Genomic DNA, 23,960 nt, shown 5'->3' with positions numbered 1-23,960 from the left:
AAGCTCCAAGACACATCAACCTGTATGTGTGCACGTGCACGCATGCATAGAGGTTTGACAAGCTGGGTTTGGTTACTAGGAGCATGAGAGCTTATATTTTTATAATAAACTTTACAATTTGAGTTTACCATGAGAATCCAAAAATTCCATTTTTTTAAAACTGGCTGTTAAAGGTCCCAGTTCTCTGGGGGAAAGAAGATTACTTATAGTCTTAAACTAACCTGGAGGGAGAAAACAAGGAACTTCTGCAGGGACCTGAGAGAACGACACAGCACGAAAGAGACCTATCCACTAATATAACACCACCCAGCCCAAGGAAAGTAGGTTCCTGGCCAGCAGCTTATAGGAGGTCCTTCATTTAGGAGACAGGATGCTGGATGCTGGGATGTTTCTCCAGCGCTCTCCCTTGGGGTGGGGGGTAGGGAGGAGCTCAAGAAGCAGCTCCACGGAAACATGGCAAGGGAGGTGAGGGAGTTAATCAATGGGCCCACTCCATGCCTGAAGGTCCAGACACCGGGCACTGCAGCTTGACCAGCCCTGCATTTTCATAATATCCCTGTGGAAGCAGATCAGGTTTAGTCTCTTACTTAAAAGTAAAAAAAAAATCAATGAAGCAAAAATTACAATTATTAACTTACTCATCATCACCCAGAAATTTGTAGGATGGAAATAAAAGCTTGAAGCATTTGAGTTACTACTCAACTCCCATAACCAGGTAATTCAAAAACCAACTCAGAGCCACTTAGCATCCTAGTAGCTAACTGACACATTTCACTTCTTTGGATTTAGGATTTCTAGACAGATTATAAATGTGAAACCTGAGCAATATTTGTGATGATGAAATCGATCACTGATAGGAGCAAATCATCACCATGTTTTGGAGAGAGGGAACAGAAGTTAGCTTAGGTAACGTCAACTGCAATGTTCTTGTGTACTCATGACTAGTTAACACTGTTTGGACATCAAACACCACATTTCAGAAGATCCTCCCTGACTCACACTTTTTCAGTTGGCAAAGAAAAAGCAACAGCTTGAAGCCATGGGCATTGTGGTCAAGAAGGTGGGGCTTGTGACTGTGACAGACAAGGCAAGACATGAAACAATTCCCTGGGACCCATTCACTGCTCACTCCACGTACACAAGACACACAGGCACGTCATTTACCAGGCCCTCTTGTCTCCCAGTCATTACACGTGTAAGAAAATGTGGTGCAAAGGGGGAAAGAACCATAGGATTTGTCATTCACCCCTCCCTTGAAACCATTAAAGAACCGACCAGTATTTCTTAGTCACTTATTCTGGCAAAGCACTAGGAGCTCACAGGAGAATAAATGGGCCGTGAGGTAGATGACCATGCAGCACGGTCAGGGGCAAACCTCAGGCAGTGAAAATGACGCCTCCCTTGGACCACCCCTCTTCCCACCAGTACGTCTGGCTGGGACCTCTGCACCCCTCATGGGGCTCAATAGGGGCACCAGTCACCTAAACATCAGGACCACCACTGTACCTCCCTGCTCCTGGGAACAGAGAATGTGAGCGAGCCTCTGCCACAAAGACCTCCGAATCTGGTCAGGGCTGGAATCTGCTCCCGTGGAAGACTCATAAATACACACACACAACACACGCAGAGGTCCGGGGGGCAGGGAGAGGGGCAGAAGGTCTGCAGGAAAGGGGAGACTCCTGATTGGATAGGATCTAAAATAGGGAAAACTATCCCAGGGGAGTAACTCCAACACAAAATAAGTAAGGAGAGGAGCAGGGAAGGAGGTGGCCTTACCAGCATGCAGTGGTGGGCTGGGGTAGAGGGGAGGGCTGAGCAGGACAGGACCTGGCAGGCTCAGGTAAAACACACCTGCGGGCTTATGTTTGTTCTGCAACCTCACGTGCAACACATCCTGCTCCTCTCTGATTCAGAGAGTTTTCCAGTTTACGCCAGGCAAGAACCCCTCTCATTTCATTTTGTTCTTCCCCCACCCTCACTTCATTCACCACCCACACCTCCCTCCACCTGGGTACCCACTGTAAGGCATTTTATTTAAGTCCTTAAAAATACATGCACTGCTGTACAATATTTAGCTTCTCTGTGCATGCATACTTTCTATTTACATAATTGGTACTGTGCTATAAATCTTGTTCCAAATTCTTACCTTTTTCATGCAACACAGTGCTTATAAAGTACAATCCTTTGCTGAGTGTTTGTTGCTTCTAAGTGCTGCAGAGTACTCTAGAGTGAGGCCCTATTTTATTTAAGCTGTCCATTCCCTGGACACCGACCCGAGCATCCTTCCACTTCCCACATCGGTAACCGCCACCACAACACACATCTGCATACAAATCCCTAACGGCCCTACACAAAGACAGAAACCCCTTTCTCTGGAAAGAAGAGGCACAGCCTGGCCACACTCAGGCACCTCCGAAGCAGCACGGGGTCCTGTGCCCTCACGTGCTCACCCATACTTGAGCTATTAGGCAGTTCTCCCATTTTTTGCCTTCGTGTTGCGAAGACAGTGGCATCTGGTGAGCAATTCACCTGCAGCTCTTGGCATGTCCCTTCACATAACTGTTAGTCATTCAGGCTTCCCCTCCGGTAATGTCCTAGATATGCCCTTTGCCCTCTTCCTCTGTTGGGTGTCCTGCCTTTGGGGGCTGGAGGGAGAGGGGGTGGCAAACCTTCCTTAGATGCTCCGTAGCCAACCTTTGGCTGGTTTGAGACACTGCAAATGTCTCATCTAGCATGTCCTCTCTATTATCTTGGTCTATTATAATGTCCTTGGTTGAACAAAAACGTGTATTACTAGTCAAATCTGTCCATTCTTCACCTTATGGTTTGCTGAGCTTTAGGAATCATAGGAACTGTTTTTCCTCTCCTGGGTCACCAAGATATTCTCAATTGTTTTTGAGTGATGTTACGATTTTGCCTCTTTACTGACGCCTTTAATGCCCCTGGAGTCCACCTAAACCACCCATCCTCCGGAGCTCTCTGCTCTGTTCCTTTGGTCTGTCCGTCTGGGAGCTGGAACCAGTTTTCATTACTACAGGTTTTACAATCTCTCTCAACATCTGCTCTTGTGTCCCCCAAACTTCACTTCACAGATGGACTTCTAACCCCTGCTCCTCTCAGAAGGAAAAGTAAAGCGAGAAAATCACCTTATGAATGTCCTCCTTTCTCAGAGTTTGGTGTCTCCAGGATGAACCCATCTGCTGACCCGGTTTATCCGGCCTGTGAGGTGAGGGCCCCGAAACAGACACTGGACCTCGCCCCAGGCTCGGCAGACCATCAGCACTGTCCTCAGCGGCCAGCGGGTGCTTTACACACCACACGCCCAGGCAGGTACCATCAGCAGACCCCACCTTCTGCACGAGCACCCCATCACCCAGCCTGGAACCTGTCACTCCAGCCGCTCCTCCTCTACATCTAACGGATCACAGACATTAAGTGATTCTATTTCCTTTACCTCTTTCAGTCCCACCCTCACCCCCGAGTCTCACTATAGTTTCTTCTGTTTCTGTGCTGCTTCCCACCTGGCCTACCTGCTCCTGGCCTCACCCCGAAGGCGAGTAGAGTGCTCTGGTTATATCCTTGTCCTGTAAAATCCCTCAGAGGTGCCCCTTCGCTCCACAAAGAAACCCCAGGGTTGCCTGCCATATGCTCTAGGGTCCAGCACCCTCCTACTTCTCTCACTTTGGGCGTGGACCCCTCCCACCTGTCCCCACTGCTGTGGCCATGCTTCGTTACCTCTGCTCTAGAGCTCATCTTGTCCTCCACGCCCCCCAAGCAAATGTGTGCACCTCTGCTGAGGCAGCTCTGCATTGCGCTCCCCTCCCAGCTCCCAATTTCTCCAGATCCTTCAGGGGCTGGTCCCCGTGTGTCTCCTCTGGGAGCCTCCCACCCCCACACACACACTGTGCTCCCCTCTCCACCCCACACCATGCTGCAGCTGAATAATTTCTATGCTTCTCCCCCAAACTCCTGAGCTGCATCCCCAGTGTTTGGTTCAGCACCTGGCAGATAAGAGGTTCTCAACAACACATTCACTACGGGAATGAACTTAAGCCAAAGGCCATTCAGGCAGTGGGATCAAAGTTCAGAAGCCTCTGGCCTCCAGGGTGGGTAGATGGCCTTACTGCTATAGCGAACCACGATGAGTTACTGGGAGTGGAAGCAACCAGATAAAGCCACTGTCTTAGAAAAGTAGGCTGGCAATGCCATGCAAGTTGAAAGAGAGGATGGAACAACAGGAGGCAGGAAAATTATGAGAGGAGGCTGCTGAAGATGACAATAGCCACCACCAGAGCTGCTGGGCACAAGAAGGGAAAGGAGGGAGAACTTTGAGCCTCGTGGGAAGCTTTGGGTCTGCGTTGCATTTCTGTGAGTGCCACATGGATGCTAATGGCAGCAGCAGCTGTCAAGGGATATAGAACTGACCCTGGGTGAAGACCCCTGGCGCATGGGCACCGGCCCTCCTGTGTCAGTGAATAAAATACAATCTGGTTTGCTTATGGTCTTCTTTACCCAGGAAGGCAGCAGATTCAAACAAGCTGCGAGTGAATGTCCGCACAAATTCTGCCTCAGAACCCTTCTGTCCTTAGTTTCCCCAAAATGTGAGAGGATGGACTCGTCTCAAGAAGGGTCTCCCACCTGTGGCCTCCATCTCCATGTCTATGGCTCCCGCTCAGAAGACACGTCCCCCTCAGCCCCGCTGCTGGCGCTGCGCTCTTCTTTGCGAGGAGTGTTTCGTTCTTTGCTCGATTCGGAAGGCCCCTTGGCTCTGGTCTTCTCCTTCCTCTGCTGCTGTTTTTCAAGTTTTGACAGCTGATTTAAAAAAAAAAAAAAATTATTCTACCAACGTGCATATGTGCCTATATATTCAAAACGCTGATTACTTCACAGGTGATGGCCATTGAAAAAGCTTTTATCAGATAACCTGGCATACTGTAGTGATTCAGAGATGCCAAATTATACCCAAAACATGAATGAGATCGGCACCTGGATCATGAGAACAGACTAGCTCTACATGTGGTCTTTCTCAGACTCTAACCTAGCCAAGCTCCAGCGTGCCATGTGGTATCTAGGAAATGGGCAACCAACAGGCTTCTCTGACAGGCTCGGGAGAGGCCTATGAAGAATAAACGTTTATACTCTGTTACTTTTTTCTTTGATGGTTCTGTAGCTTTTTCTCACTGGGATGTCTTCAATAGTTACTATTCTCTAAAGGGTAATCAAAACATTCCACTGTGAGATGAGGTACATTAAGCACGTTTAGACATCATCTCTGAGATGAAGCCCGCCTTGCCCAAGCCAGAGCTCTGAGCACTGCCAGCAGGCTGCACAGGAGGTGGTGGCAGGAGCCATCACAGACTTTCCACCTGGGTCCACTTTGCCCTTGGATATCTCCCCAACTTGTTCAAAGAAATCAAAATAGATGGTTGAAAATACCAGGTCACCTAACACTGCAAGTAATGACACAGCTACCACACAAAGGCCTGCTGCAAAACCCATCAGAAGACTGACCAGATTTTGGTCCACAGGATGTTCTTGACCCGAGAACTGCCACCTGTAACAAAGCCTGAGACGGGAGCATCCAGCCTCATCTGCCTTCCAGACAAGTCTGTCAATGTTTTATGGTTCTCATGAAAGGAGGCCACCATAATGACAACCTGTTTTCTCCCTGTGGGTTCCTATCCCCCATGCAAAGACATAAAGAAGTCACTTTAACCAACTTGCCAATTCATTTCTCCTCTATTATAGACTTTGAGCTAAAACTCTTAGATAGATGAACAATCAACAGTTCTCAGTTTGGTCCAAAAAACCAAATTTATTGGTTAGTGATTGATTTACAATATTGTCTTTCCCACTCCTCCTTCACCTACAAAGCTCTACTAAATAACTAGATTAGTTAATGCGTTAATGAAATTTTGCAAAAGACAGCATCATTTCGCCTCTGATCCACTGACTCTCCCCAGATGACTTCTCTGGGTAAATTCCCATGCACATGCAGAGGTAGGCTCAGAGGAACAATTGCTGCAGTATCGTTTCTATTAGCAAAAACCTAGAATCAACCCAACAGGAGGATGGATAAATAGAACATGGAGTGGCATTTTGAAATTATTTTATGAATCCCCAAAAGAGAAAGATTATGTTTGTGAGCTAATCCATTCCTGTAGGTTTGAGACCCTTTTGATTGGACTATGTCAGTGAGGCATGGCTCAGGCTGAGTCTTGGCCCTCTTCCTGAGTATGAGAGAAACCAGGATGCAGGAAATGGGAGCCGCCATATTTGCTCCTGCCATGGGAGATGCAAGGAGAGAAGCCCCTGAGAGGCTCAAAGAGCTGAGGCTCACGGAGAGATAAGCCCTATGCCTGATAGCTTACAGCAGAACTTGGGAAGAAACTGGAACAGCCGAGGCTGACAGTGGCCTGGAAAGCTACAAGCCCTATAGTTGCCCACAACTGAGCTCTGGGAGATGCTGGTAGCTTCTGGAGGGAAAGGCAGAGAACTCAGCAGAGATCAGCAGCTGATGTTGGTGAGAAGGCCTCTCTGCTGATGCCTTGTTTAGATATTTCACAGCCTCAGAACCATAAGCTTTTATCCCAAATATATTCCCATTATAAAAGCCAACACATTTCTGATGCTTTGCATCAGCAGCCCTTTGGCAAACTAAAACACACAGTATACGCACAGAAAAAAATTTTGTAAAGCAGTTAAAGTGAATTAACAAGATTGACAGGTATCAAAATGGGTAAGTCTTTACAATTGTGTTATTGGAAACATATTAAGTTTCCAAAGAATATACATAGTAGGATTCTAATCATGTATACACTTTTATACATAAAACTACATTATACCCACTTCTTCTGGGCTCATGCATATGTAGCATGGACTGAGAAAATACACACCAACGTCAACGCTGGGAGAAAGAGGGAGGAATGGGATCCTAGTGGAATGAACACAAGCATGGGCTTCAACTGCAACATTCAACCTTGACTTCTCTAATAACTACAGCAGACCTAGAGCAGGGCTACTGACCAGGGCCAGTCCACAAACTGTCTGCGACTGCCACACGGAGCACCGATGGGAAGATGCCCATGCCTGAATGTAGGTCACAGCAGCTTCCTTTATCAACAGTCTTGCTGTGAGAAAGCATCAGCTATTACAGTGTGTGTTTAGTGACAGAGCTGACTTTATCCTGACACAAGTCCTTGTCTCACCATGGAATTGAGTAGGAATGCTCTCTAACACAGGGAGGCAAAATGTTAGCAATTTTTCGATCTGAGTAATGGGTACAGAGAACTCCTTGCTATGTTTTTCTCTATACTGTTATTTTTCTATAGGCTATTATTTTTCTCTATTATTTTTTTCTATTCTGCCACGCGTAAGGAAGAAATGTCCTGACTCTAAGATAATACCCTTCCTTAGTTTCCCTTTGAGTGTTAAAAATGCTCTTTCCTTTACTGAAATTAGGACAATAGATGGGGGTCTCTCACTTTTTTTGCAAAATGAACTTGGAATGCAGTTAAGTTGGCAATCTATGCCAGATCCACCCAATTTCATTCATTTTATTCCTGGTTCATAAAATCCAAACTTCTGGGAACCAACATTCTGCAGTAAACTGTGCTAAGTTACCTTTTGCGGCCAGCAGTGGCAGTAGTGTCTATACATGTGCTTACACATGTTGCATAGGTGTACATACATACATACATGTTCATAAGCATGTTCTAGGTTAGACATGAAATATGAATTTTAAAAATTAGTAAGATGTCCTCTCAATTCTGTTTCCCCTCTTCAGAGGTAAATATAAAGAGTTTGAACATCATAAGCAATATAACCAAGAAGAATATTTACATCCAAGAAAGCCAAGCCTCCCCCCACCACTCAGGATTCAATTCGAGGAAAAGCGTTGTTTGGGATCCAACTTCCTGGTTTACATTCTACTCTTGAACAGGAATGGGAAGCCAGATTCTGAGAGGACGATGGAGACTAACTCCCAATTAGTGCAGGCTTCCCCGAGACTTCGCAGCTCCCTGCTGCGGCCATCTGACCTGCCCGACTCAGAGGCCATCCCAGCAGGAGGCAGGACTGCAGACAGCGGGGGACCACCCCCCACCCCCCTGCCCCCCCCCCACCGCAGACCGGCTTCTACATCCCAAGTGATCATGATTTAAGCGGGAGGCACAGCGCGTTTCTGTAAACCGTGTAATGCTGGTTCGCTTACATTATTTATCTTAAAGCCATCCAACCACACATGGCACCATGCCTCTAAGTAAAGTTCTCTGGGAGAACATTGTGAACTAACCTAATAAATTTAAGCCTTTTCTCGGAAAACTTGGAATCCAGTGCATACAAAATGTGGAATTTACATCTCAAGGCATGAAAGCAGGATTTTTTTTTTAGGAAACATAAGAACGAACAAAAAACAGGCAGACAAGATAGAACGAAAGGGGGAAAAAGTTGGTCCTGCACACAAGCTCGTCTAAAATGTCAACGGCTTTCACATCACCAGTGAGAGGCGAGTCAAGGAAATTCTTACCCACTACGGGCCCTCTGAACACACAATCCACAAACATGGAAATGGAGGCTTTGGACGTTTTGTTTAGTTTTTAATCAACTGATGAGAGTTTCGACACTGCAAAGGAGAGAACGTTCAATCATGCTGGCTGAAGTATACCTTTGACAGAAATCCTCAATTCCAAAGGCAGCACCAGGCACACAACTTCCTGCAGGCACCACGGGGCAGGCATCCATCCCATGATGGTGCTCAGGACCATGGAGGTCAAAGCCACGGGGGACCAGACATCTGGATGCAGCCCACTCCAACTCAGCTGCAACCAGATTAAACCCACTGAGAAACAAGGAAGTTTCGTTCCAACCAGGACGCCCAAGCTCTAACTGCACAGTGGAGGAAGGGACCCGTGTGAGCGTGGTGGTCAGGAAGCTCTGCTGCAGGCCCTGCAGGCTTATATCCTTGAGGGACCAGGAAGGCGGCAAAGGGGGAAGCAACAGAGTCTGAGACGGGCAGGGTGGGGACTGAGGCCACACTGGACAGGACAAGCTCTACCTAAGGGCATTCACACCATGTGGTTTTTTTGTTTTAGGAGGTACTAGAGATTGAACCCAGGACCTTGAACATGGGAAGGAGGTGCTCAACCACCTGTGCTACATCTGCTCCCTGCCATGTTCTTTAAAGCGAGCCTCTCAACAACTGTAACAGGGATGGGGTCGATGTGGGCTACCTGTTGGGGACCCCACTTTGCAGTTTCACCTAAGTGACCCTGTTTGCTCTGAATGCGCTGATAATGGTTTTATTGTTAATTTCTCCAACCCCTCTCTCAATGCCAGCACAAATGGCCTCCTACTTCACAGGGGCAGTGGTGACCCCGCCTTCCAGCTTCCCCTGTGACCAGGGTCTGGGCACCTGATGCCCATCTCAGCGCCCAGGACCTGTTAGGGTCCACAAGGCTTTCCAAGAAGGGTTTCCTTCCCTCAATAGAGGGGCAAGGAGAGGCTGCCTGCCTTCCTATCCCTGGGCCACCCATTAGGGGAGGACAAGGAGCTCTGGAATGGTGGGGACCCCCACGAGGAGGGGAAGTCCAGAGGTACACAGAGAAGCTCCTGGAGAGCCCCAGCAGTGCTGTGCTGGATTGGTCAGTTCTTGCCAGGTGAGGTGATCAGACACCTTGCTGTTTAAGCCACACTTTGGTAGGTTTGTATCATGAAAGCAAAACACCACTTCGCATGCCCATTTGAAGAAATGAGAAAGCAGCTGTTCAGAGAGTTCTGTGACTTGCTTGATATGCTGCAGCCTGAAAGTGGCTGAGATAGGACCACACTGGGGCCTCCAGCCACCAAGCCCCACCTTTTTCCCAGGGAACCAGGGGCCTCTCTTGCTTAGTCTGATAACATCATTTCACGGCTATTGCTTGAGCACCGGCTCCATCCTAGGTGCCAGGGACACAGCAGAGAACCATGCATAGCCCCTGCCTTCCTGGGGCCAACTGTCCACCAGGTCCCTAACTGGCCCTCCCCATGCAAGCATGCCAGGCCTGCTCCAGGCACGTTATACCCATAAAGGGTGCATCGCCATCCCCATTTCAAAGTGGAGGAACCTGGGGGTTCTGAAACCATCACCATTCTGCCTATAGCACAAAGCAGGCCAAGCCCTTTCCCTACACAGCCCCATCTTTGCACTTGTGTTCATTACTAGAAAATATTCAGGGACCCCAGGGCCCTCTTGTCAAATTAAAAAGAAACTGAAAAAGAAAGAGGGAGGGAGGTGTATTAGTCAGTCAAAGGGGTGCTGATGTAGAATACCAGAAATCGCTTGGTTTTTATAAAGGGTATTTATTTGGAGTAGGAGCTTACAGATACCAGGCCATGAATCGTAAGTTACTTCCCTCACCAAAGTCTACTTTCACGTGTTGGAGCAAGATGGCTGCCAACATCTGTGAGGGTTCAGGCTTCTTGGGTTCCTCTCTTCCCAGGTCTTGCTTCTCTCTGGGTTCAGAGTTCCTGTCTTCCTGGGACTTGCTTCTCTTTCCTCTGTGAGCTTACTTCCCCGGGCTCCAGCTTAAGGCTTCAGCATCAAACTCCAACATCAAAACTTCAACATCAAAAACCTTTCATGTAATATTATTACAAAGTCAATAAAAAATAAAAAAATTAAAAAAAAAAAACAAAAAAAAACAAAAACCTTTCAACTCTGTCCTTTGCCATGCCTTTTATCTGTGAGTCCCCACCGACCAAGGGGTGAGGATTCAACGCCTTAATGATGTGCCCCAATCAAAGTCCTAATCATAACTTATTCAGGCCCAGGTACAGACCAGATTACAAACATAATCCAATATCTATTTTTGGAATTCATAGCCATATCAAACTGCTACAGGAGGGGAGGGAAGGAGGGAGGGAGGAAAAGAAAGAGAGAGGAGGGAGGGAGGGAAGAAAGAGAGGGAGAAAGAGAGGGAAGAAAGAGAGGGAGAAAGAGAGGGAGAAAGGGAGGGAGAAAGGGAGGGAGAAAGGGAGGGAGAAAGGGAGGGAGAAAGGGAGGGAGAAAGGGAGGGAGAAAGAAAAAGAAAGAAAAAGAAAGAAACTGGCCCTAACTTGGTGGTTTAGCAACAGATGCTGCTGGACCTCAGTTTGCATACACAATTCTGCCCTGGAGGCTAAAGAAGTTCAGAGGAACAAATACAGTAATTACCTAACTTTAACTCCACTAGAAACAGGCTGGATAGGGATGCAGGGCAGGGGGTAGCCCAGATGCCAGTATCGGGAGAAAGGGCAGCCTAGGAAATAGGACGTGGGGCCATCAAGGCCCAGCCACTGAGCAAGTGGTGACCCAAAAGCAGTTAGCATCAGAGTGGCCCTGAAGGGGCTAGTGGGGGATGACCAGCCTCACAGGGTGGGATCCCCCAAGTCTGGGGAAGCCTAAAAGGAGCACAGTAGAGAGGCAGGTTGCCAGGAGGCAAACTTGTGGGGAGGGTCAAGTGGTAGCACAGTTGGGTAGGCACGCACAGCTCCTGGGTCCTCACGAGTCCCTCCAGGTGCTGAGGCCAGACTGAGGGTGGTGGGAGTCAAGGACGTGATGGAAGTAGGAGAAGTGAGGCAGGGACGAGCACACAGCTGCTCGGGTGCTTACTCTGCAAGGAATATAGGGTGCATATGAAGAAACTAAGACGAGCAAGGCAAGAGCGACCCAGGGGAGGGCCAACTAGAGGTGGAGGGAAGGGCAAGAAGAGGGAGGGGTAGACCGTGGGTGCTGCAGCATCTGAAGCCTCCATCCCTGGAGGGGCGGATGGGGCTGAACCCACGCGCTGGCATGGTGGGCAGAGCCTGACAGGGCAGCGCAGCACAGCAGGCTGAGCACTGGTGGTGAGGGAGCTTCCCCTTAGGGAAGGCAGCCACAGGGAGGCTACCATGTAAACAGTGGATGAATGAATGAAGGAGTGAAGATCTGTTTTGTTTGGGAGAACAGAAAACACAAGCACCTCAGAGATGGAAGGGAGGCTTGAGCTTGCCTTGATGCCTGCTGAGGAACCGAGTAGCCAGACTACCAGGAGCCGCACGCAGCCGAGTGGCACTGGAGGTGGTGTGTGGGCACCGGCAGCGGGGGGAACCTGCTCTTGGGGTTAAGAACCTACTTCAGAGGGTAGCACTTTGAGGGAAAAGGTAAACACAATCGCCCTGTGACTCCATTTCCTTTCTTGGTAAAGGTCATGCCATCACCTGCCCAATCTGACATCTGGGCACTGGGAGAGTCCAAAGTGGCTGCAGCACACACCTGCTCTGAGACGTATAAAGCCCCAAATACACAGGGCTCATTACTATTAATATCTGCTCCTTGTTCTTTCACACACATAATATCACTTCTGAAGCACCTTTAGAAACTCATCTTTCACTTGGTGGATGATCCAGAGTGACGGATGACATAAAAACACGAACTGAATGAGTAACATCAGGGATCCGTGGGACAATAATGACCTTCAAGGAATAAGTCAACAATAAATCTGCAAGCTTAGAACTTCAGGTCCAGCCCAATTTCTGGGCCTCCCTGAAGTTCCCCTCAAGCCAGGAAAACACAAGACAAAGTTCACTGCCCCCAGCTATTAATGCCCTCTAGGCTGGAAGGATTTAATGGGAACCAGCAGAGCCCATCGCTGTCTGCTCTTGCCACCTCCCTACATGCCTCTCTGTGCAGCATGAAATCACCCAGCCTGCTAAGCTCTAGGTTCTGTTTGGAAGGGGCTCTGGAAAACTGATTTCTTTGCAAGTCATTTCAGAACAAAACAGGTACCCAGGAATCCATGGTGGGGCAGGCAGGGCAGGGGGCTGCTCTCAGAGGATGAAATGGTGCCTTAAACTTACTTCCAATATGACTGTGGGGAATGATGGGGGAAAAAAATTACAGCTTCTCATAAATATCCTGTAGTTCATTTTTGTGACAGGACCCATGAAAACCAAATCAGGTCTTACTTCTCTCTCGTATTTGAGCCTAAAATGGGCAAAATAAATAAATAAATAAATAATAAAGCACCTCTTTCCTCAAAGGACTCATGAAATTTAATGTAAGCTCTTTAAAGACCATCTTCACACTCGTAATAAATGACCGCTTAGATTCTGACAACCAATTCCTTGCCACCTCTGGCATTCTGAGAAGTCAAGGGCAGATGCCATTAAGTCCAGATTACTTGTGAGTACAGCAGAGGTGAGATCAGCAAAGAGAGAACACACAAAGGTCTCTTAGTCACAGAAAGTCCCAGGTATCTGGACACACAGCCCAGTCTCCAGGCGACCCTGCTCCTTTTGGGGCAAATGCTCACCTGGACAGGGGTTTCTGGGGTACCCACAGGTCCAGGGGACGCAAACCCTGCTTATATTCTTGCTCGGGCAATGACAAATAAGGCCCTGTCCTCTAGTTACTGTAATGCTGATATTTTCTGTCAGGCTGCTCTGTCCTGCATATGAGCAAAATCAAACTAGAAAGCAAAGAAAATAACAAAGGAAAAATTCAGCCCCATGAATTCAGTTACTATGATTTTTATGGACTGTAGTATGGATGGAAACATTGGTTCCAAACAACCCCTTGCAAAGGTTCTAAGAAAGTCTTATAGTACAAGTCATAAAGATCAAAAAGTCTCCTCTGTAATTATTTATTAAAATACCACCAGATATTTATTACTCTCAGAGCACCAGCCCACACCTGTGGTCCACACCTGTCAGGAGGAACAAGTGGGCAATGACAAGATGCTGCAAAGGAGGGAAAGAGTCAAACCAGTTCCCTCCAAAGTAAGAACAGGGGTCAAGGCAAAAGGAGGAGATGCCCAAAACCAATCAGCCCATTAACTCATTTAGGGGCCTGTCTCCACAATGCTCACTGCCCTTCCTAAAGGTCTATCAAGCCCAACCACCAATAAAAATTACCCTGGCCTTGCCGAGTCATTTAAACTGCCCAAAGAAAACAAGCTGACATGTTTCTGTTGAATAATAATTTCAAGGCAATTTGTAAGTAAAGCACTTTTATGAAACATAGAAATAATAAATCAATGAACATACTTGGGTTTAGGCTGCATTAGTGAACTTTTCTATGCCCCAGTTTCTCTGCAAAACCACAAACCTATGGAAGGCAAGTTTCCCCCACTATTGCAGAGGGGAAATGAAGCCTAAAAGAGACTGGAAAGCAAACCTAAGGAGCCTGCTGTCCCTCTGGGATGGACAGAGACACTTCCAGGACTAGGATATTTAGTCAGGTATAGAAACCTGCACTCAAACTCAGGAGACAGGACAGTTCCCACCTACTTGTCCCATGACCACATGTGCCATCATCATACAGACTTATTTTTATGTCTTCAGAATCAAGATTCCGAGTTATTATTCACCCGCATATATGTGGTACATTTGTTAAAAGGATGAAAGCACGTTTTTGTAATTTTACTGTTAACTGCAATCCATGGTTTAACTTCGGGTTTACTTTTTGTTGTGAATTCCATGGATTTTTAAAAAAATTTTTGTTATAATAACGTATATACAGCCTAAAACAACTTTTTACCACTTTCAAATATATAATTCAGTGCTGTAAATTATATTTACAATGTTGTGCTACCATCACCACCATCCATTACCAAACTGCTTCCATCAGTCCAGAGAGAAACTCTGTACACATTAAGCCCTAACTTTCTATTCCCTACTCCTACCCCATCCCCCTGTAACCTATATTCTACATTCTGACTCTATGAGTTTGCTTATTCTAATTATTTCAAATCAGTGAGATCAAACAATATTTGTCCTTTTGTGTCTGAATTATTTCATTCAACATGATGTCTTCAAGGTTCATCCACGCTGTCTTATGTACCAGGACTTTGTTCCTTTTCATAGCTGAATATTTTTCATTGTGTTTATCTACCACGTTTTGTTTATCCATTCGTCGGTTGGACACTTGGGCTGCTTCCACCTTTTGGCAATTGTGAATAAAGCTGCTATGAACACCAGTGTATATATATCAGTGTCCCTGCTTCTAATTCTTTTGGGTATACATCTTAAGAAATGGGATTGCTGGTTCATATGGTAATTCTATGTTTACCTGACTGGGGAATAGCCAAACTGTCTTCCACAGTGGCTGTACCATTTTACATTCCCTCCAGCAATGACTACATGTTCCTATTTCTCCACATCCTCTCCAATGCTTGTAATTTTCCAATTTTTAAATAGAAGCCATTTTAGTGGGTGTAAAATAGTATCTCACTGTAGTTTTGATGTATATCTCCCTAATGGCTAATTGATGTTGAACACCTTTTCATATGCTTTTGGCCATTTGTATATCTTTGAAGTCTACTCAAGTCTTTTGTCCATTTTTTTAATTGGGTTGTCTTGTTATTAAGGATTTCTTTGTATCTTCTGAATATTAAACCTTTATCATGTATACAGTTTCCAAATATTTTCTCACATTGTGTAGATTGTTGCTTTACTTTCGTAACAAAGTGCTTTGAGGTGCAAAAATTTTCCATTTTGATGAGGTCATTTACCTATTTTTTCTTTTGTTGCTTGTGCTTTGGGTGTAAAGTCTAGGAAACCATTGCCTAATAAGACTCCTGAAAATGCTTTCCTATGTTGTCATCTAGGAGTTTGATAGTTTGGATTTTTATATTTAGGTCTTTGATACATTTTGACTTGATTTTTGTATATGGTGTAAGGGTTCACATTCCATTCTTTTGCATTTAGACATCCAGTTTTCCCAGCACCATTTGTTTAAAGGACTATTTTTTCCCAATTGAGCAGAGCTGGCACCCTTGTCAAAAGTCAGTTGGACATAAATTGAAGGTTGACCTCTGAGCTCTCAATTTGATTCCCCTGGTCCGTATGTCTGTTCCTGTGATGACTGTGGCTTTGTAATAAGTTTTAAGATTGGGAAGTATAAGTCCTCCTTCTTCAAGAATGTTCAAGATGTTCTTCTTCAAGATGGCTTTGGCTATTCTTCCATATAAAACTGATGATGGGCTTTTCTATTTCTCCAAGGGTGGCTGTTGAAATTTTGATTGGGATTATTTTGAATCTGTACATCACTTAGGGTAAAAGTGACATCTCAATATTTAGTCTTCCAATCCATGGGCAGAGCCATCTTTGATTTCTTTTAGCAATGTCTTCCACTTTTCTGTGTACAAATCCTTTACATCTTGATTAGATTTATTCCTATTTCTTCCCAGTGCCATTGTAAATGGCAATTTTTCTTTATTTCTTCTTCAGATTATTCATACACAGAAACACTACTGATTTTTGCATATTAATCTTGTATCCTGCCTCTTTGCTGAATTCATTTTTCAGTTCAGGAGCTTTGTTGTGGATTTTTAATGTTTTTCTGTGCATAGGATCAGGTCATCTACAAATAGGGAAAGAATTCCTTCTTCCTTTCCAATTTGGATTCCTTTTATTTCTTATTCATGCCTAATTCCTCTGACTAGAATTTCCAGGACAAGGTTGAAAAATAGTGGTGACAGTGAGTACCACTGTCTTGTTCCTGATGTTAGGGAGGAAGCGTTCAGTCTTTCACTATTGAGTATAGTGTTAGCTATAGGTTTTTCATATATGCCTTATGTTGAGGAAGGTTCCTTCTATTCCAAGTTTTTTAAGTGTTTTTTATCAAGAAGGGTGCTGGATTTTGTCAAATGCTCTTTCTGGGTCATCTGAGATGATCATGTGGGGTTTTTTTTTCCCTTCTCTTAAGGAGGTACGTTACATTAATTGATTTTCATATGTTGAATTCATATTAATTGATTTCATATGTTCTTATAATCCACAGCTGGACTCATGGAGAAAGTGGAGCAGGCAAGGCTGAGAGTGGAGGCCTGGAAAGAGACAAGCCAGGGGCCTGATTGCCCATAGCTGAGCTCCAGGAGACAGTGAGCCCTGAAGGGAAGGCAGGGACCTCGGCAGAGACCTGCTGTCATCTTGCTTCACCATGTGGCAGGACGTCAGAACAAAGTAGCTGACTTTGGTGTGAAAGCATCTCTGATGATGCCCTGATTTGGACATATCACAGCCTCAGAACCATAAGATTTTGCCCCAGAAAATCCCCTTTATAAAAGTCAACCCATTTCTAGTATTTTGTATTGGCAGCCTTTGGCAAACTAAGATAGTTACTTTTACACACTTGCATTTTAGCACCTGTAACAAGTAAAAAATGGAGTAACATACCAAAGAAATATAATACAGCAGTATTGGCATTTATAATTACTCATATGGGTAATTTAAAATTTCCTTTACCAGAAGTCTTCACTTCTTTATGCCACTTTGAACCGCTGTGTAATGTCCTTTCCTTTCAGCCTGAAGAACTCCCTTTAGCATTGCTTGTAGGGCAAGCATTGCTTGTAGGGCAGGTCTAGCAGTGATGAACTCCCTCAGCTTTTGTTTATCTGGAAATGTCTTAATCTCTCGCTCATTTATAAAAGAAAGTCTGGCTAGATATAAAATTCTTGCTTGGAAACTGTTTTCATTTCATACTTAAAAGTATTTCAGCCACTGCCTCCTTGCCTCCATGATTTCTGACAACTCCCCAAGGCTGAACTTTCTTGACTCAGCTTAGTACTTGCCCAGCCAATACAGTCCTTCAACTGTCTTCCTCAGCTCCAAGACAGCACACCATTTTTCAGTCTCCTCCCTCGCCCTCATCCAGGGTGTGCAGGAACAATGGCCAACCTCAGAGCCAGTCCCCAGCCATCTAAAGTAGCTAATCAAAAGCAGTGACCAGCGATTAGCCTCTCCCCACCCCCACCCCATCCCTGGATCTTGGAAAGTGGACTTTTATGTTCATCTCTGGTACCAGCAAGCAACACCATGGGTCAGACCCCACGGCTGCCTGGTGTGAGAGTGGGGGGTGGTGCTGGTAACCATACAGAAAGCAATATCCTGGTGTTTGCTGTACTTTACCAGCTTCTTCCCTCCCCCTCTTTCCTAGATGCTGCACAGTGTTCCACTGGACTCTGGAGTTTTGAAATAGTTGATTCAGACAGTTCTGGTAGAGGGACTGATTCCTGGAGCTTCCTACTCCACCATCTTCCCACTGTTATGTTATTTTTAAATCAACTGGCTGCTTAATAAAAACATTACAAAACAAAGTACACACACGGTACCTAATTTTCATACATTATTAACTCTGCTTGAGGTTTTTGTGGGAATTAAAAAAAAAAATCAAGCAAGCAGGCATCTGTCTCCATCTGAAATCATGCAAGCCAATTTTATTTTCTAATTTTCCCATTGTTTACAAAAACCCTCTTAGGCATGCAAAATGATGGAGGCGGGGCAGATTTTAAGTTGTCTTTCACATCCATTTTTTTTAATTTTTGTTTTTCACATTCGCTTTTTATTTTTGCTGTCTCCTTAGGCCTACTCCTCTACTGTGGGGACACAGGATTGACTGCCCTGCCCTCAGGCCCTGGGGGCTGCTGGCTTTAGGCCAGCCCTCAGACCCTTCCCCGGCAGGCCCCTGCAGCAATGCCTCAGCATCCCCCCAGCCTCACCCAGAGGCGCAAACAGCTGCTAGAGACAAAAGCATCAAAGGCCCCAACTCCTGCCTTGAGCACCTGCACCTGTGGGCCACAGGAATGTGCTAGACCTGAGCGCCCGCAGGCCAGAAGTGACCCTCAGTCAGGGAGGGATGAGAGCCAGCAACTGCCAACCGCGGCCTATTCACCCCCACTGGGCCAACCTCAAGACCTGTTCCACCCACCTCCCAGAGCGCACCCATGGGGCCCTGTGCTCACTTGTGAACAAACGTGCTTCCTGGAAAGACCTCCCAAATAAAGCACCTGTGCCTAACTCCCTTCACTCTGGGGACACCCGAACCAGAAGTATTTTAAATGCTTTGATATAAGCCATGTTTGAATTTGATCATTTGTTGTGTAACTTGTGTGTTATCTGGCCCTTACTAATCAGAATTTTACAGTGGCTTATACATCTGCATATGGCAATAGGAGACATTTAGGGTCACCCCACTCAAAGACTGACAGAAGATGAGACATGAGGGAACAATGGGGCAAGCGTGAGTATAATCTTGTGACATTTACATTACATGTGCCAATTCTTTAAAAACTGGCCACCCCTGTACATGGCACACCCTCCATTCTAGTAATCAGGATGTTCTACTATGTGGCACTCCCTCCTTAACCCAGGTGTCACCGGCATTTCTAACCATTTCCAGCACTGAAGCCACCCTCTCCATCGCACTTGTGGTGTGGACTTTCCCTCTGATGGAAGCTAATAAAATTAAGAGTTATGGGAGAGAAGGCACCACGTCCCCCTCCCACTGTAAGAGAAGCCACAGCCCACAGCATCCGAGAGGCCAGAGTAGGTAGGCTCTGTCCACCCCATCGTGGGGGGAACGGTTCTCCCCCTTCTCCTCTGGGCCTCTGTATGTCACATTTTAGGCCATAAGCTATCTGAGGGCAGAAATAACAAGGTCACTCTTTGTCAGTATCTATCCCATTAATGGCATATGTCTGGTCAATAATCATAAACTATAACAAAGTTTAAGGAGACACTTAATTTCAGTTTTGGTATTCCAATGCATAATTGGTAACAGAAAACTGTTTTGAGTGTTTTAAATTAATAGTATTCTTTAAATGATTCAAAATGTTTAATTCCCAAGAACCTTAAGAAAAAGGAGAAAAAAATTATTTTCTCTCCCCCACTTTGTCTATATGCTGTACAAATGCCAAGAGAGCAGATTTGGAACAATGGAAAATTATTGTGCAGAATAAAAATAAACCAGAAAAGACGACGACTTAGGATCCAGGAAACCATGGGCACGACCTAGCAAAGGCAACGAGCTGAACTGCTTGCAGCCAGGGGTGCAGTCACCCAGGGGGGGAGCTCAAAGGGCACCATCCACAGAAAAGGGCACTGGGGAGAAAACCCGGGAAACAGAAGCCTGGGGAGTGGGACAACCGTGCTTTTAGCAAAATTTCAAGAAGAAAAGACAATTACAGACCCCTAGAAAAGCAAAAGGCTAAACAAGAAAAAAAAAAAAAAATCACAGGAACAAATTGTTCTGTGGCAACAAACAGTTAAGGAGTCAAGACAGCATAAATATTATTGTGTGACTTAATTAAAAATAATTATATAATAATACTGGGAGGATGGTGGGGGTGGGAAGTTAGTGCTAAGTCCTCATCAATCGTAACATGAAATCCTGAAATAAATCATGTCAAGAATTAATCAAGAGGGAGCAGAGGTGGTTCAAGCGGTTGAGCCCCTGCCTCCCACATGGGAGGTCCCAAGTTCAGTTCCTGGTGCCTCCTAAAAGGAAAAAAAACAGAATAAGCAGACATTGAGAAAAAACACCACCACCAACAACAAGCAACAGACAAGGGAGCCATGGTGGGGGTGTGTGTGTAAAAATAAATAGGTGGGTAGGTAAATAAATAAGTAAATAAAATGTGCTTTCTAATGGTATTTAAAAAATTAATCAAGAACTAGTAAAAGTTTATTATTTAGGAATAGAGAAGAAAGTACTCAAGGTGGTTTGTGGGGAACAGGACAATGGGTAGGTAGAAAAGGGCAGAGATGGGTTATTTTTCATTAAAAGCCTTTAGGTATATTATTTTTTATTATGTGCATATATTACCTTAGTTTTAAAAATTTAAATTTATTTAAGAAAGAAACATACAATGGATATAGTTAACAACAGATATAGTATAATAGAAAACAAAATTCATGATTCAGAAAAATCAGTTCATGTATTGCAATTCCTTCTAGAACTCTGAGGAAAAGATAAGCCAAAAAGGAAAAAAAAAAAGCAAAAACTTTGGACATTCAATACAGGAAATCCAGTCACCTGTAGTACAGGAATTATAAACAGAGACCAGAGCAGATGCAGAAAGAGTAATTAGCAAAGAAATTATAGAAGGGCATCTCCACAGGCTCATGAAAGACTTCAGCACACAGAGGATGAGCCATCGGGAAAAGAGAAGACAAGAGAGCCACACCTGGGAGCCCAGGTCTCCCGGTACCACTAACTCTAGCAGAGAGCCAGGACATGGGAGACACTGACAGACCTTTGTTGAGTGAACATAGTGGACAGAAAGAAGGAAGAAAAGCAAGGGGATGATGTCTACAGTATTTGAGGACAAGGGACAGTGGGTGACCCCAGATATATTGTATCAACCAAGACATTCCCAAGCATGCACATATTCAGGAAGTATCACAGTTCTTCCCATCCTTAAAAAGTGAATGAACAAATACATTATTCATAGAAGAAGTCCAGCCTCTTGAGAGAGTGATAAAGGAAATTATGTTAAGTAATATAACCAATAAAATGAGTCACACAAATTCCAAGACTAATAATTGCATTTGAAAATATAAAATGTAAATGAGAAATTAATCAAATTTATCTGGATCTAAAATCCAGATTTACAAGCAATTAAAAATGTGAAGAGGGGAGCAGATGTGGCTCAAGCAGTTGAGTACCCGCTTCCCACATGGGAGGTCCCGGGTTCAGTTCCCAGTGCCTCCTAAAAAAAACAAAACAAAACAAAACAAAAAAACAACTCAGGAGAGCCAATGTGACTTAGTGCTTGAGCACCAGCTTCCCACATACAAAGTCCTGGGTTCAATCCCCAGTATTTAAAAAAAAAAACAAACTGAAGAAATGTAAATACCCAGTAAGCTTATTTTTTTTTAAAAGTTCAGTTTCACCAGCAATTAACTCAATGTGAATAAAAACAATGAAATATAACTTATGATTCATCAAATTGACAGAATTAGGCTGTTACACTGAGTGCTTAAAAGGGTTTGAGAGAAGGAACACTTATAAATTGATGGGCAGTGTCACTGTGGACCTCCATGGCATGACTTGGCAGTGCACAAACTCATACAGCATGATTCAGCAACTTCACCTCTCAAGATTTATCTTCTGGGTAAAAACTGGCTGAATGCAATAAAGATGGTTTTTTTTAATAGGAAAACCTGTGGAACAATCTAAGTGTCCCCAAGTAGAGGATTCTTTAAATAAATTGAGACATGCTATACTCAGATCAATTTACCTTTTGAGGTACGGCGATCAGAAATCTATGGCTTTCGTAATCAAAGACTAGAGCTCCCATCTGTTCATCATCAAAAAACCACAAAAGCATATTTTGGGGGAAGAGTATAAAGTCAGCTCCGAGGGACTGTGTGCAGGTGCTGAAACACGAGTGCACACAGCAAGGTCCAAGTGTGGTGGAAAAGAACAGGGTGAAGAAGAGAGCAGACAAAGGGCACCAGATTCTTTTTCAACTATCAAATATTATGTAATAAAAATTGTTTAAATGCACACACTAGTGACAGCATTTCCTTTTCAGCCTTGCCTTTGCCCAAACGATATGCCCCTCAGGAGAATACCTGAAGAAAACAAAATCTCCTCTTGATTACAAGCTTACAATTCTCCAGTACATGGCCTGTCAGAGAATATCATAACATTAATACTTCCACAAATTCAATGGAAACCCCAGCTCTGGAGGCCCGTGTGTCACGGCTGAACTTGCTTAATCTCAGAAGTGCATCTGTGGACTCCCCACCAGGACCCAGAAATGTACCAGGTGAAATTCCTTAGATATAATGTTTGTTATCATCATCGTTTACTTCTAAAAAGAAAAGTTAGCACACCACTGCAGAACTCTGGGATTCCATTTCTGTGGGAGAAAATGTATTTACAAAAGCATCAGCTAGAGTTTTGGTACAAACAAAAGCTGCTCTACCCCGCTCTGAGATATTTTTGTCATTAGCTGTGACTCAATTTTTAGGATGCTATCAGGAATTGTCACCTCCTAGGAGAAGTTTGCTAACAAAGAAATATAAAGAATAGAAGCAGTGCTCAGAGCCATGTTGCTATCTGAATTCTCCTGCTTCAAAATAAACTCACTGGACAGAGCCAGGGGAAGCAAGCAGGCGCCTCCTCAATGCCAGCCGCACCCGGGCTGAGAGAGAGCCCGTCGCGGCTCCACGGCTCTGCTGCGGGGTTAAATGGGCTCCTTGTTGGGTTTCTCACCAAAAGGTCTTGAAAAGGCCTGAGACCATCAGGGGCAAATCCCTCTGGTTATCCTGTTTCGCCTGTTTAGCAAATTCTCGCACCAAGAACGAAGGGCCAGGGCGCAGCAGTCCGTGGGGTAGGCTGGGGTCTCACTTCTCCTGGGGTCCGGGTCATGGGAGCAGCGGCCTCCCCTGGGAGCTGCTCAGAAATGCCGACTCTCAGGCCCGGCCCCAGACCTGCAGAAGCAGAATCTGCATTTTAACAAGATTCCCAGGGGATGAACACACACACCGTGAACACTTCGGAACACTGGGCTGGAGGGCTTATCCTCAAACGGACTGTGGTGCAGTGAGCAGTTTCTAACCAGGCTGCATCAAGTGGCTGCAGAAAGGGGCTGCTGCCCTGACAGAGAACCCAAAGCCACAGCGACTGCCTTCCACCCGCCCCTCAGTCCAGGGCCACCCCCTTGCTCACACCACCACCTTGTATTGGGTCCTCCTGGCCCAACAGGTTCTTGTGGTCCAACAAGTGGTCTAAGCCAGTTGGAGAGGTGGCAAGAGGCAGGAGGAGAGGCCAGACTCGGAGCTGATGGAGGGGCCAGAGCCAAACCCCTTCGGGCCTCTATCCCACCCTGACCAGCACGCAAATGCATGCTGTTCCAGACTCTGTCTTCCTTTCCTTGGGCCCCCTTCTCTCAGCCAGGCTCCCTGGGAGCCCTTTCTGGGGTCAACAGGCTCCCTTCTGCCTTCCCGCAGGCCACCTCACCCACATGGACGCTGCTTCCCCGAAGGCCTCTCTCCTGCAGGACTGGCCCTCCACCGACCCGTCAAAGGAAGCTCTGCCTTCTCCTCTGTCCCCTTGCTGCCCCAAGTCTTTCTCCCTCCCCATCCCAGGTCAGTCTTTGTTGGAATTCCTCACCGGGGGCCACACCGCCTGCTGCCGACATCCACAGAGCCCCCTGCTACTGAAGTCTCTG

The 23,960-nt window shown here is 45.5% G+C and overlaps 1 protein-coding gene across 2 annotated transcripts in view; it reads right to left on the bottom strand.

The window, feature by feature from the left end:
* The window catches only part of DTD1 (D-aminoacyl-tRNA deacylase 1), a 220,867-nt gene that overhangs the window by 11,042 nt on the left and 185,865 nt on the right, over positions 1–23,960 (bottom strand). The window contains exon 5 of one of the 2 annotated variants that reach the window (XM_004472370.5): positions 4,639–4,812. The exons of the other annotated variant lie outside the window; for it this stretch is intronic. Within the exon in view, the coding sequence (XP_004472427.1) occupies positions 4,660–4,812 (153 nt within the window). The 3' untranslated portion in view covers positions 4,639–4,659. The remainder of the gene's footprint in view (positions 1–4,638; positions 4,813–23,960) is intronic. 2 annotated transcript variants of the gene reach the window in all.

Source organism: Dasypus novemcinctus, chromosome 24 (assembly GCF_030445035.2).
Source record: "Dasypus novemcinctus isolate mDasNov1 chromosome 24, mDasNov1.1.hap2, whole genome shotgun sequence".
Taxonomy (NCBI): Eukaryota; Metazoa; Chordata; class Mammalia; order Cingulata; family Dasypodidae; genus Dasypus; species Dasypus novemcinctus.
Note: the sequence above shows the minus strand (reverse complement) of the source record. Positions and strands in the feature narration are given on the sequence as shown.